Source organism: Sinohyriopsis cumingii, chromosome 13, assembly GCF_028554795.1.
Source record: "Sinohyriopsis cumingii isolate HCF-2022 chromosome 13, ASM2855479v2, whole genome shotgun sequence".
In the NCBI taxonomy this organism is placed as follows: Eukaryota; Metazoa; Mollusca; class Bivalvia; order Unionida; family Unionidae; genus Sinohyriopsis; species Sinohyriopsis cumingii.
The window spans coordinates 29906267-29920311 of NC_142973.1; the positions used below are offsets into that span (position 1 = coordinate 29906267).

The following is a 14045-nucleotide window of genomic DNA, read 5'->3' on the forward strand; positions in this document are numbered from 1 at the left end:
TACTTAAACCAACACACGCACACACACATTCATACCGTACCACACATATGTATATATATAGTGTCTCTGTTTGCGTGCGTGTGTGCGTGCAAATTGGTTTGATTCATTGATAAAATTGATGTTAGAAAAACAGTTTGCCGATATTTTGGGATAATCAAGCGCTTCGTAATGGGAAGACAACAAGCTTACTAAACCAAACCATACAATTAGCACAAAAGCTTAGGGAAAACCACACATCATTATATGTTTGAATGACAGGGGATTCAACGGACAAAAAGAGATAATTAATGAAAAATGTCTGTTGAAAAACATTATCAAAATTGCTAACTCGGTGTCTATTTTTTATATAGATCAATATGGTAAAGGTTTATCAAAATTAATCAAAGATGTGATGATCAGCATAAATGTGTTTATTCCGTACGGAATAAAATATACCTTAAAATATTGTCTTAGCCAAAAGCTGCCTCAAACAACTCAAGCTCCTAATTTGTACAAAATCTACCTTTTAACATTGTTCAAAATTCAATGGTATAAAGACGAACTTTACCTGACTAACTAAGCGAGATATATCAATCTGTCTCTAAATACAGTCAAAAAATGCCCAAATTGATACCTGCTTCTTACCAATGTTACGACTGTAATGTCTTAAACTGAATAACAGAAAAGAGTGAAAGCCAAATATTTTTGTAAAATTTAAACAAATAATTTCTTTCTCGAGAAAGTACAAAGTGAATTTTTTAAAATTACAGTACTGTGAATTAAATCCCAAATAGTTTTAGAAATTCCAACACAGTCAAAATGAATGAAGTTCAGTTGGGTTTCGGTGGTATACAGAACAAGTTACAATATTGAATGTGCTGACGTGTCCTAGGCCTGGATTGTAATGAAGTGCTAACTTTGGATTGTCACTATAATATAATCCAAAATGTTCTTTTCTGAATTCACTACAATTCAAAACTAATGTTTCTGTCCAAGAATATTATTGAACACTTTGCAATCCCAGTGAAGAATAATTTGAATTAATAAATTCACCCATATAAAAAACTGAACACAACAATAAGAAGGATTCTGCTTCAGGTGTTAAGGTATCAATCAGTAATTTTTCAGGTATACAGCATTATGAAAAGAAAATCAAGACACAGCAACAGAACCAAGATGAGGGTCACAAGATCATATCTAGAACATGCTAAGTTGTCAACAAGATAAGGTCTATTACTAAATTTAAACATGACAAACATCATATATATATATATATATATATATATATATATATATATATATATATATATATATATATATATATATATATATATATATATACCATGAACATTTTCTGTTTTGCTTATTTGTCTTTCCCCTTCGTTGTCGTCAAGAACGGTGTCAACGTCGTACACTTTCTGCACCGAATTCAGCCATCCGCTCCGTTCATGCTCTTTATTTGTAAAACGATTGAACCATTCTATATGAACGGTTCCACATGGCGTTGTTATCCATTCATAATTGGTCTCTTTGGAGGCTGAAGTCACTTTTGAAGGATCGTTCATTTGTTCAACAATGGAAACGTTATCGAAGATCAAAATACGTCTTGATGATTTTCTATTTCCAGCCTTGTCAAAGGCTATCAACAATATAGCATAAGCACCCGCAGTTGTGACGGAAATAGTTGTCTGCAATTTAGTAAAAACAATATATGTTCACATAAATAACGGAACTGTCACTTAGCTTCCTGAGATTTTCTTTGAAATCTTGCTTTATTGAATTCTTATTTTCATGTAATTAATAAATCTGAAACAATATTTACAAACAGTTCCTCTGCTACCGACGGATTTAAAAATGTATTTAAGTGTTAATTTTTGTAGTGGTACTCAAAGTCATTATGTCCAGAGGACGCGATTATCATGGATGAAATATGTGTTTGTCTTTACAACAAAGGAAATGTACAGTTGAAATGACCTATTAACCAGTCCCCAGTAAATACAGTGATATAAAATACCCCATGTGTGAAATACATTATGTATGCTGATAGATTGTCTGGTTAATTGGTTTGCACAAGACACACCTCAGATACTGATGAACTGAAAGGTCCAGGAGTGCCAGAAACTTTATCGCCGTGTTTCAGTTTGGTCAAGTCACTGATTTTACCATCGGGTATCAGCTGGAATACTTCAATTTCATATGTACTTATCCCTGAATCAGTGTCGTGCCATCCATCCCATGCAACTTTAAAAGACGACTGAAAAAGATTAAAAGTTATTAGTTTTTGTCTTAAAGTAAAAAAAAACCAAAACAATTCCAGATCTTAATAAGTGGATATGGTGAACACCTTGGTCAGTATCTCTGTAATACCATTTTACGTGATTTCAGATATACCATTGTATGAGCATTGGCATTTTTATATCTTATCTATGTTACATTTTAAATGCATGAATTCAGCGAACTCAACAAATTATTTCACTTTCTTTATTTACATAAAACTTTGCTGTCTGTAAAGTATTAGAATCTCTGATACATTACATTCAGCAGTACATAAATTGACAAATAGAAGTCTGCTGGTCATTAATCCCAGAATCGCTTTTTTATTATGAGGAGTAGACGTCTTTTAGTCGGTATGTTTACTGCACATCATTATTTCTTTGCAATTCAAATATTTTCTTCTCTCCGTACGACCATTTTCATACGACATCAGTAGGGGCCCCGGATGGCCGAGTGGCCTACAAAGCATGTCTTTACACATCGTTCACACATCTCACCTCTGTCCGCGTGAGATTGAGTCACGGCACAACCTTCGTGGTTTTGAGATATCTTGTAAGTTGCTTCCCGATCGTCGCTGGTTCTTCTCAGGTGGCAGAGTACGGTTTCGTAAATTGGCCTCCCTGGCAAATTTCTTAACTTAAGGCTATGGTGTGACTTTTTCAGCTATTATTGTTTACTATTTAAATATATGGATATATTTCTGAGCTAGGTGTTTCGGGCTTGTGTTGTTCTTGAAACTGATGTCAGACATGTACACCTTCCATAGTTACTCTGCAGTATGTTGATAATGCAATACCAATAGTCGGCTGGGAAGAAGAGCTAGCCTCCCATAGCAGTAAACACATGGGTTTGGGGCAAGTAGAATATCTTAAAAAAACGGCTTGGATGACAACTATTTTTAATTGCATCAGCCTATTTAGTACACTCTGTTTTGCAGAATTGTCATCTAGGAAAAGGGCTTCTGTTTGCACTGTGAACATCAGGTGGTGTCAAAAATGACCTTTGGACATGAAAATTGCAGGTAGATATTTGGGGTTTGGGTGCATAAACTATTACTGCTATGAACTGCCATTGACTTATTTGGTCAAGTGGATAATATTCTTATCCTTTGTTTTAATATAGGTATCCAAAAATATGGACATTTTTGACCGTACTTACGTATTTAATTTTTTTAATGATTTTTTATATATACTAGGTCGATGATTGTGGCATTAAATTAGTACGTAAAAATTGGCCCATGCCCCCTCAGTATCTTCCGGGGTTCTTGCTCCATCAAATAGTGTGACTGCCATAAATAACCAATTACGTGCTGAGAAATGGAGTTAAACCCTACGAAACCAACTTAATCAACGTCCGTACCACGGTTTTATTTTATATTTTATAGTACTTCCCATTGTGAAGCATGTAATTCACTTACACTGTTAGTTACATCCGGCACGATGATGGGCTCACTGGAACAAGGACTGGCATATTCACGGCAATGAATTGGGACCTGATAATCAAAGACAATACTGAAGCTGCTTTGTTTTGTTTTACCCGTCAAGTTGTATTTTTCCATCTGCTGTGAGTTATCAAAATTTTTAAATAACACGTAACCACCATTTGTCACCTCCACCGTAAACTGAATGCTGAAAATAAATTGAAAGCTTATTCATATTGATGTACAGAATGTATCTCTGACATATCTTATTTCTCCTTCAAGAAAACGATGCGACAAATTATCATAGATTCCAAATGATGTCGAATAAATTTTATGTTTCTATGAAAGTGATTTCTCTACGTAGTTACAGTTATATAACGTCCTGAAACTTCAGTATAGCATATACCAGCACAAAAATTTATTTTGTACTGCCTCTTCTTAAAAAATCGACTCTCAGAAAAGAGGCGGATTCTTTAACTACAAACTCGCCCGCCGATATTTAGATTTTATAAATTTGATCAAACACGTGCATTTTGTTCAAATATATCTTGATTTCAAAGAGTAATATAGTTCTGAAAATTAATTTTTGTTGTTCTTGTAAATTCTAAACTTTGACTTTATAAGATGTGTACAGTTATCTTAGTTTTCTTTGCTTTTAATAGGTAGAGAGAGTCTACATTGTTAATCTTTCTATCAATTATACAGCGCTGCATTGTTTTCTTGGTAATCATTCCATTTAAAATTAGCATTTCTAATTACTCTAGAGATTATTATGGCATCTCTGAAACACTTAACAATTCATTTTTAAATCGAACATAAGATCTCAGCAAGGCAGTAAAGGATGCGAATATAAGAAATGTTAGTGCATATAAAACATGATTTTAGACTAAGCGTCTGTCTAATGACTCGGTAACAAATGAATGATGTCAACACAAACTTAGATTAAAAAAACATTTATTGGTTTTCTTAGCAACAAAGTCAAAATCAAGAACTTTTCACACACTTATAAATAATTAATTATATGTCAATGCAATACTGTTACTTTCGGGGACTCAGCACGAGTATTGAAGACAATGTTTATATTTAAACATATTTAGCACCTATATCTTTAAAGACTTTACTATGAGAGTTTCATTTTGAGCTCTGACAGTTTCGTTTCAATAGACTCTTTTAGATCTCCGTCAGCATTGCTTAGTACCTACTTTCATGATTACCTATTACCATGGTCCCTTACTTGTATTTACTATAATAATGAATGCATTTTCATGATACAAAATAGAAGATTGTCACTTTATATTTTTATTTTTAAGTTTCTCTACAATAACCTTAAAGAATTATACAGTTTTGAATGTTATCGCGCGTTTCACTAACGTAAAATAACGCTATACGGCTTCATGCGTTAGTAATCTCTTCCTTCTTATGAGGGAACGTTTTACGACACATTTCATATCATTATTTTTTTTCTTCTCAATGTTACTTTTTAAATAATCAATATAATATGTTTGTACATCCGCTTCCTTACTCAGTTTTAGATTGTTTTCCTATGAATATGTCATGGATGTACTGGGAGCCTTTCCAAAATGTACACAAGCGTCAAGCTGATATTGTGCTTTCTTACCGATCTAGGTGTTTAAATGGTTCCCAATCAATCAGAACAAAGTCGCCCTCGCAAGCAAAGTTCGCTGGAACTGGGTTATAATTTCCTTTTCCGCATTCCTGTTTGACTGTCAGTCTGTTCCCTCCTGATATGAGAATGTAAGAAATGTGTAGTTTAATCTTATAGACAAATCCGATGACGATTAACAATAATTGGCATTAATGAAGACACAAAAACAAATAGAAGTTGAAGAATGAAATAAACAATGTACTGTTAAAATTAATTTAACTCGGTACGTCTAATAATTTATTTTCTTGCTGGTAACTACATTTGAAATATCAAAATTTGCAAATGAAATTAAATATATTTTCCAATATCAAGGCCACCTAATTAAACTGGTATATAGGAAAAGATAAAGAAACCCTAATTTCTTTAATACGGGTTTATTTATATTTTATCATGAGTGTCCTATTTCGATTATTTCAGATACATCATGTATCTTTTTCTCCCCTAAGTTTGAGACGAGGGTCCAGTGTGTGTGTGTGTGTGTGTGTGTGTGATAAACTGTGGTAAAACTGATATGGTGACAGACCAACCAGAGAGAGAGAGAGAGATGGGTGGGCTGGGAATTTGGGAAAACTTACCATCAGATTATTTTTGGTCTATCTCTATGTTTCTCTCTCGATTAGTTAGTCTGTCGCCTGACTTACCAAGAGAGAGAGAGAGAGAGAGAGAGAGAGAGAGAGAGAGATTTTAATATCTAAAAATAATCTGTTTTTAGAACCATAATATAGGTTGAGAAAAAAGATATTGATCACAGTATGTGTGTGCCTCCTAAAGAAGTACAGTCTGGACTGGCTATTGCAATTTTGTATCATTGATATTTTGATTTCTGTAGATAAGTAATATGGAATGCGTACACATTTTTTGTGACGATCCATGTTCTTGTGGGTTACTAGGTGAAAGTAAGAGTTCAAGGACTTCATCCAAGTGAAATCTATTTCTCTTTCACTCTACAGATGACTATTTTTGGTGTGTGTGTGTGTGTGTGTGTGTGTGTGTGTATGAACTCACCCTTTTGTTGTCTCTGCATAGTCACTATAGCAGGGCTATCAAGGGTTTGGGGAGGATCATTTGTTAAACAGCGTAAAAATGATTATAGGGTCCAACAGGAAATTAACATTAGGCCGCTATGCTACAATGAATATTAATAAGTGTATTGCATTCTCTAACAGTATGTTTACAGCATTTTTTCAGACAACATAAGTCTATCTGGTTAGAAATGGCAAAAGTGTAACAGGTAGGTTCTATTTTGGCGAGATTAATATAATCGGTTGAAATTTGTCTTCCCAATAACATAAATGTAATGTTGAGTGGAAAATGTCTATCTTCAGATAAGGGACTCTAGATTCAAGAAAGGCAAATGAGAGCCAAACGGGAATTCTGTGTTGATTCAGGGTACAAATATTCTAGAGCCAAACGGTAAATTGACAAACCTCCGGCTTATTTTATGGTACTTAGGCAACAATGGTAAATTAACATTAAGCCATAATGTTTGTGGGATTATATGGAACAGAGAAAATTAACTTTATGAGCTACCATTATCTGTGGCATTAGGGATGCAAAGGACAAGGGGATATACTATGTTGAAGTAATTGGTAGGTTTCACATGACAGGCGATTAGAGAGACAACGGGAAATTGACATTAGGCCACCAGTTTCTATTCTAGGATTCTTGTGGCAAAGATACGTTCTTAATTAAAAATATTCATAGGTTTATCCTTTATAAATCCTGTATGAAGTTTAAAATCGGAGTTTTAAAAAGTTGGCTTTTGTTGTTGTTGTTGTTGTAGGGTTTAACGCCATTTTTCAGCACAGGATAGGCTATACATGGCGGCCAGTATTAATGGTGGAGGAAGAACCCGGGAAAACCCCGGAAAGAACCACCAACCCACGAGAAGCTACCGGCAAGCTTTCTCACATACCCACATTAGCCGAATCCGAGACTCGAACCCACGCAGACAGAGGTGAGATGGCAGTGATCCGTAACGGAGAGCGCTTTTGACCACTCGGCCACTAGGGGCCCCTAAAAAAAGTTGGCTATCCTAAATTAAAGATTCTCACTGAATATTGCGCTTTATACTTAAGGTATGTTCTAGTTTCGGTCAGTATGAAGTCAGGCAAGGTTTTTCTTTCAAATGGTTTCTCAAGATCATTGCTATGTTGTTACCTTGTCATGCAGAGTGCTTGGAATGTGCGAAATTTTGTGTTTTAATTGCTACCAATAAATCAACCCTACAGTAGCTTGATCGCTACATAGGACGTGGCGTTTGCTAGAAAGTTACATTGCTTTAATTGAATGCCATTTCAATCACATGCTCCATTTTTGTCAAGAATGCCATATTTGAGACCATATATTAAAGACTCAAATGTTAAATTTATATTTGAGGTCAGACAAACTCTAATTACACTTCCCGCCAAAACAGACGCATCATACATTGCTACAATTTCTAACCAGATATATTGATTCTGTCCTATGACGCAACATTTATTTCAGTCGGAGGACAGACACTAACTTATTATATTTCCCGTCACATTAGAACCAGGCTGCTAGACTATTACCTTTTCAAACCAGAAAGACTCATCCAGTGAAGAAAAATAAAGGAAAAAAACAAACAATTATCCAGTTCTTAGACAATACATTTTGTCTATACTTATCAACACGGGTGCCTATTGTTATTTTTTTTACCCCGTTTAACACTGGATTATGATTTGATCCTCGATCACGTCACTACACTATTTAAATAGTCACTTTTGTGTTGAGGTACTCTACACACCTACCTATTTACATACATACATACATACATACATACATACATACATACATACATACATACATACATACATGCATACATACATACATACATACATACATACATACATACATACTGCAATCAGACATCATTATTTTTCTTCACAATGTAACTAACCCTTGAAATAAGTTAACATTCTAAGTAGTTATAGATCTTACTGTAAATATTTCAAGATTTGTGTAGACAAATCCCGTGGTAAACTATAGCAATTCTACCAAGAAATTAATAATTTTCCCAAACAAATTAATAATTCTATGATACTGTTACGAGCCATGGGTCTTTGCTTGACCGAGCGGTGTCAAACCATAGTGCGATTCCCACTAGAAGTCATACATTTGCCCAAATTTCCAAAGACTTCGATACAACTTCAGTTGTATATTAGAAAGCCCGAGGTGTCCGTGCTATGCATAAATTTTATTCTAATCAATGCAAGACCACATATCTCACAACCTGTCAAATATATATCAACCGCACATCTGCATGGTTTCTCTTTGTTAGGTTTCCGTACCGCCAGCGTTTCACGCCGTATAAACTATACAACTGTCCCCTAACACAGGGAACTATTTTAGTTACGTCACCTTAGACCAGTCAATCCACGATTTCCAGGCACATTTCGCCAGTAAAATTGCATCACATTTGCCACCATGGCGACATAAACGGTATATCTTCTTGTTGATTCCATTGTGTGATTTACAGGTTTCCTACCGTAAATAATGCCACTGCAGTCACACTACCAATGTACACCAATATATTTTAATAGTGACCATGGTAAGACAGGGTCACTGTCACGGAATAGTATAAACTTTTTTTATTTATTAAATACATGTACTCGGGTTTCGTTTTTTGTGTACAACGATACACGAAGGTGATTTATGTGTATTGTGTTGTATTTCGAAATAGTGAGTTCGGTTCATCCTATTCCACACGTGCGAAGTGCTTTCGATGGGAAGAACCGAATGCCTTCAGTGCACAGACGATATCTGTGTATAAATACCTCGCCGTAGGTAAAGCTCTTTACATTACGGATAGTCTTGTCAGTCAGCGGTCTACTATAAAGACTTGCATATCTTCAGCTGTAGAGGTATGTAAGTTTATTAATTTCTTGTATATAAGATGTAACTATTGTACTACCACGTTTATTTTTGTATGTTTCCTATGCAGCTTTGGTTTATGCAATATAATGCACGTATTTCTATTATTGTTTGCGAGGTAGCAAGGGATTTATATTAGTAATATAAGGCTACGTATTTAAGAAATGTTTAGTACAGTAGGATTCTTGTCGAGCAGGGTTAGGTTTACTTCTGAAGCCTGTTGTGTAATTATTGTACCGGTAATATAATCCGTATAACTTACTGTGTATAACGGCATAACGTTATTATGCCCGTGTCATGTAGAGTACACGGTATTTGATATATTTTCAGCTGTTCGGACTGTTCCGAGTGTCCGGAGTGTGTAGAGCTGTCTGGAGTATCCCGAGTATCTAGGGTGTCGAGAGTGACCAGAGTGACCCGTTCGAAGTTATCATTGATCGGGGTCGACGTGGTACAAACTGTAAAACCAACCACAGGAATTAACCGTAGCAGCTGTGAAGCTGAACTATAGCAGCCGTGGAGCTGAAATAAAGTGTGCTGATGACGGGAGTGTATCTCCTTACATATAATTCTTTAGCCAGCCGTGGGCTAATTTTGGGGTTCGTAAAACCCATTGTTTCCTTCGGGACTGTAAAGATAAGTTGTATATCTGTCCCTTTTTATCACCATAATTTCACTACCTGAGTGAATTCATTTTACTACAGGAGTAAAATTCTACATTGTTTACTACCTTGAGTAAATTATATCCATCGTTTCATTGTCAAGTCGTTGTGAACCATTCACCCGTTGTCTTTGTATTTGCTAAATTAATTTGTATTTTTCATCATTAAGTCTGTGCGTTCTTGTGTTAATTAAATCTAATATTTTCATTCAAATCATTATTAAACATTGAATTTACATCGTCAAAAGTGTTCTGTTGTGAATCCGGAAATCCCACCCAGTTGTCTTGTTACAGTCACTCGTTCGGTTTTTACCGGAATTCACTACTAGTGAACCATGGCATCATGGAAACTCACTAACACTTCACTCCGTGACGTTTGCCCCTGGTAACTGACTAATTATTTCGGGCTAAGGAATATTTCCGTTGCACAGAAGTCCAATAATCAGACAGGTAATTTTTTTTTAAATCCTTACAACGGGCGCTATAGCCAAATGCGCAACCAAATGCGCATACTCCAAATGCATTACAATACATGTGTATTGTGATTATAGTGTACATTTTATATTAAGCATTCACTAAGTATCCAACCCATATACTGTAAAACTCTAATAACTTCATGTTCCTATTTCGACTGTTTATTTTCAGCAGAAGATAGCACAAAATGATACAGGTTATATACACAATATGTTCGTTGGAGCTTGTACAACAAGCATCAGGGCCATCTGATGGCTATAACGTAATATTTCACGATCTCAAGACTCAAACACAAAAACCTGAGAAGTCAGTCTGAAGGTATCTTTCATTTACATAATGTCTGTAACTCGGGTAAGATTGAGACATTTTTAAAGCAAGAATTAAGCCGGAAATATTGTTGGATCTATTTGTTGCTGGCTGCCACTCATGGAATCGAAGGATGCTACTGACTACGATCATTGAGCTATTTCGATAAAATAGAAATTCCTACTTCGCGTAATCGAATTACACAAGAAAACTTCATGTTTGTGACGTTAAAAACATTGCATTGTACATTATCGAAACTCGAATGCGTGCAATCGAAGTTAGAACCATAAAAAGATAATACCAGATGACAATGTACTCGAGATGGCATAAATGTACCCTCTCAATGCTCGATTACGCAGTCTCAGGAAAGGAAATCGGAAAGTTGGCTTTAATTACATGATCTCACTTGTTATCAATTTTGTGACTGGAGATCGCGTATTTGAGCGTACACCGCTCTTCGAACACGCTATCAGAAGATCAATTATGTGACAAAAATACTTCTGACTGGCTCTCGTGAGATCAAAAAAGGCAGTGTTCAGGGCCCCTTTCGACCTTATTTAACTCGCATTAGAGCTGAATACCACGAGACATTTGTACCGTGTACCGCGGTATTTCTGAACATACCGCGATACGTACGAAGGTGTGCCGAAATTATATTAGGTACCAAGTTAATCCTGTGGCGGGGGCCTGACAATTTTGAAATAAAAATCCGTCGGTCAGTCACTGGAAACAAATATATTGATCTGATTAATAGTAAAATTACACAAGAGTATATCCATTGTTTTAAATAAATGAAATATCTTGGATAAAAGAAATTAAAATAGCTCAACAAAAAACCCATCCCACATGCATGAAACTTACATGATCAGTTCCTTATAGCTGACGATCGTGCTGTGTCGATGTTAGTTGCTGTATGAGTTATCATATAAAAACTGTAACTCAAATGGGTTGACTAACACTGGACAACAAATTTTTACAAAAGTCATGTTACTGAAATAAAATTAGTCAATTCTTATCAATTTTTATGTGCTGAACACGAATATGACAGTCAAATTGCAAAATTGGCTCTAGTTTTTTTGTAATCTGCAAGAAATTAATGTTTACATAACGAAATGCATTCCAATAGTAAAAGGTCAACTGTAATAGCCTACCTATAAAAAATCAAGTCATTGACTACATCTTAGATTTCTTCGCCTGTCTCTTGTACAGCTGTTCGGGAGCATCTCTGAGGAGTGTCCAGCAGTAGTCAGCCAGCATTGTAGTGGACCATTTTCCCTGGTATCTTTGTTCCATTGTTGCGATATCTTGATGAAAACGTTCGCCGTGTTCATCACTAACAATACCACAGTTGCTAGGAAAGAAATCCAAATGGGAATGAAGGAAGTGAATCTTTAGAGACATATTGCAGCCAAGTTTCTTATACTTCATCAACATGTCTTCTACTAGTTCCTTATAGTTTTCTGCCCTAACATTTCCGAGGAAGTTTGTAGAAACTAGGCGAAAAGCATTCCATGCTTGTTTCGCGTCACCTTCCAGCAAGTTGTTGAACCGGTCATCTTTGAAAAGCTCTCGAATCTGAGGACCCACAAAAACTCCCTCTTTAATCTTTGCTTCGCTGAGTCGAGGGAATTTTTCATGCAGGTATCGGAATGCTGGCAAAGTCCGGTCAATGGCTTTCACGAAGTTCTTCATCAAACCTAGTTTGATGTGAAGGGGTGGTAGCAAGATTTTCTGAGCCTCAACCAGAGCTGGGTGTTGGATATTCTTCTCTCCAATGGCTACATTCTGCCTGTGAGTCCATTCCTTCCTCATGTAGTGCATTTCCCTTGCTCGGCTATCCCACTCGCATAAGAAACACATGTATTTTGTATATCCTTGCTGCAGTCCCATTAAAAAGGCAACTACCTTCAAATCACCACAGAGGTGCCAGCTGTACTTGTTATACTCAATGGAATTCAGTAGCTGCCTTAAGTTATCGTATGTCTCTTTCATGTGGACAGCATACGCTACTGGAATAGATGGAAGAATGTTTCCATTGTGCAAAAGCACAGCCTTGAGACTCAGTTTCGAAGAGTCCACAAATAGTCTCCATTCTTGTGGGTCATGAGTGATTTTTAAAGCATTCATGAGGCCCTCAATATCGGAACAGAATATCAGATTACTTTCCTTTCTGAAGAAAGGCTCCAATTGCTGGTGGCGCTTTCGATATGCAGTAATTGTGACATCTTCTTCTAGAAGATTCCATTGTTGGAGTCTTGATCCTAGCAATTCTGCCTTGTTCTTTGATAAGTCCAAATCACGAATCAGGTCATTTAGTTCTTCCTGTGTTATTCTGTGTGGGGTTGATGATGCACCACAGTGAAAATCTGGATAACTGCATGTTGATGGACCAGGAGAAGAACAGGTCGACTCACCTTTGTCTTCGTCAGATGAATCAAGAGAATATTCTGCTGGAGGTTCTGGAATAGGAAGTCCCTCACCATGTGGAACTGGTCTCAATGCAGACGGAATGTTTGGGTAGACTATTCTCGACTTCTTTCGCTTCGTTATTCCGCCGGAAAGAGGAGGAACCAAGCAGAAGTAACAGTCATTTAGGTGGTTGCTTGGCTCTCTCCACACCATTGGGACTGCAAACGGCATTGATGACCTTTTGCAATTCAACCACTGTGAAAGCTGTGTTGTACATGTAGCACAGCATATATGCGGAGCCCAAGGCTTTGTCTTGGTCACCAACCTTGCATCCGAAGTAAAGATGATATGCCTTCTTCACTTGAGAATTGATACTTTTCTTCTGGTTTTACAAATGTCACTTCCCCACAAATATAGCAAAAATTGTCCGCGGTATTAACACACTTTCGAGGCATTACTGTTCTTTATTGTACGTAAATGGATAAAATAATAAGTTTTATGTAACAGTAGCTTGAACTGTCTCGCACAACGTCTAAAATATTTTAAATGCTGAACCTATCTGATTGGGCTTTATATAGTACACTGCTTACGTCAGCTTCAGCAGCCGCCTGGCATTAGTATAATAGGCCTACACATGTATAGTACACTGCTGACGTCAACTTACTTCAGCAGCCGCATGGCATTAGTATTGCATTGCATCAGAAAATGATGCAATCAACTGTGGATGATGTGAGCATGATGGTATTATGCAATGTTACATCATTATTCCGGATGTTGCTGCAGTCCTACTGGAGAAATTTACACAGTGAAACATAGAAAATGAGGTATATGAATATCTTCAAAACGAGAGCCAATACAAATTTTTCACGGTTATATTCGTGTTCGGCACACCAAAATACTACAGATTAGGGCCTTTTCAAGTCAGTAATGATTTCACTGTTGACCAGTGTAATCTTACACTA

The 14045-nt window shown here is 36.3% G+C and overlaps 1 protein-coding gene across 1 annotated transcript in view; it reads right to left on the reverse strand.

Annotated features, from left to right (window-relative positions):
• Positions 1-14045, reverse strand: part of LOC149785128 (uncharacterized) — an 80939-nt gene that overhangs the window by 50529 nt on the left and 16365 nt on the right. Inside the window, exons 8-11 of the mRNA XM_089931276.1 lie at positions 5292-5415; positions 3671-3881; positions 2060-2233; positions 1322-1667 (exon numbers count right to left, since the gene is read on the reverse strand). Coding sequence (XP_089787402.1) covers positions 1322-1667; positions 2060-2233; positions 3671-3881; positions 5292-5415 — 855 coding nt within the window. The remainder of the gene's footprint in view (positions 1-1321; positions 1668-2059; positions 2234-3670; positions 3882-5291; positions 5416-14045) is intronic.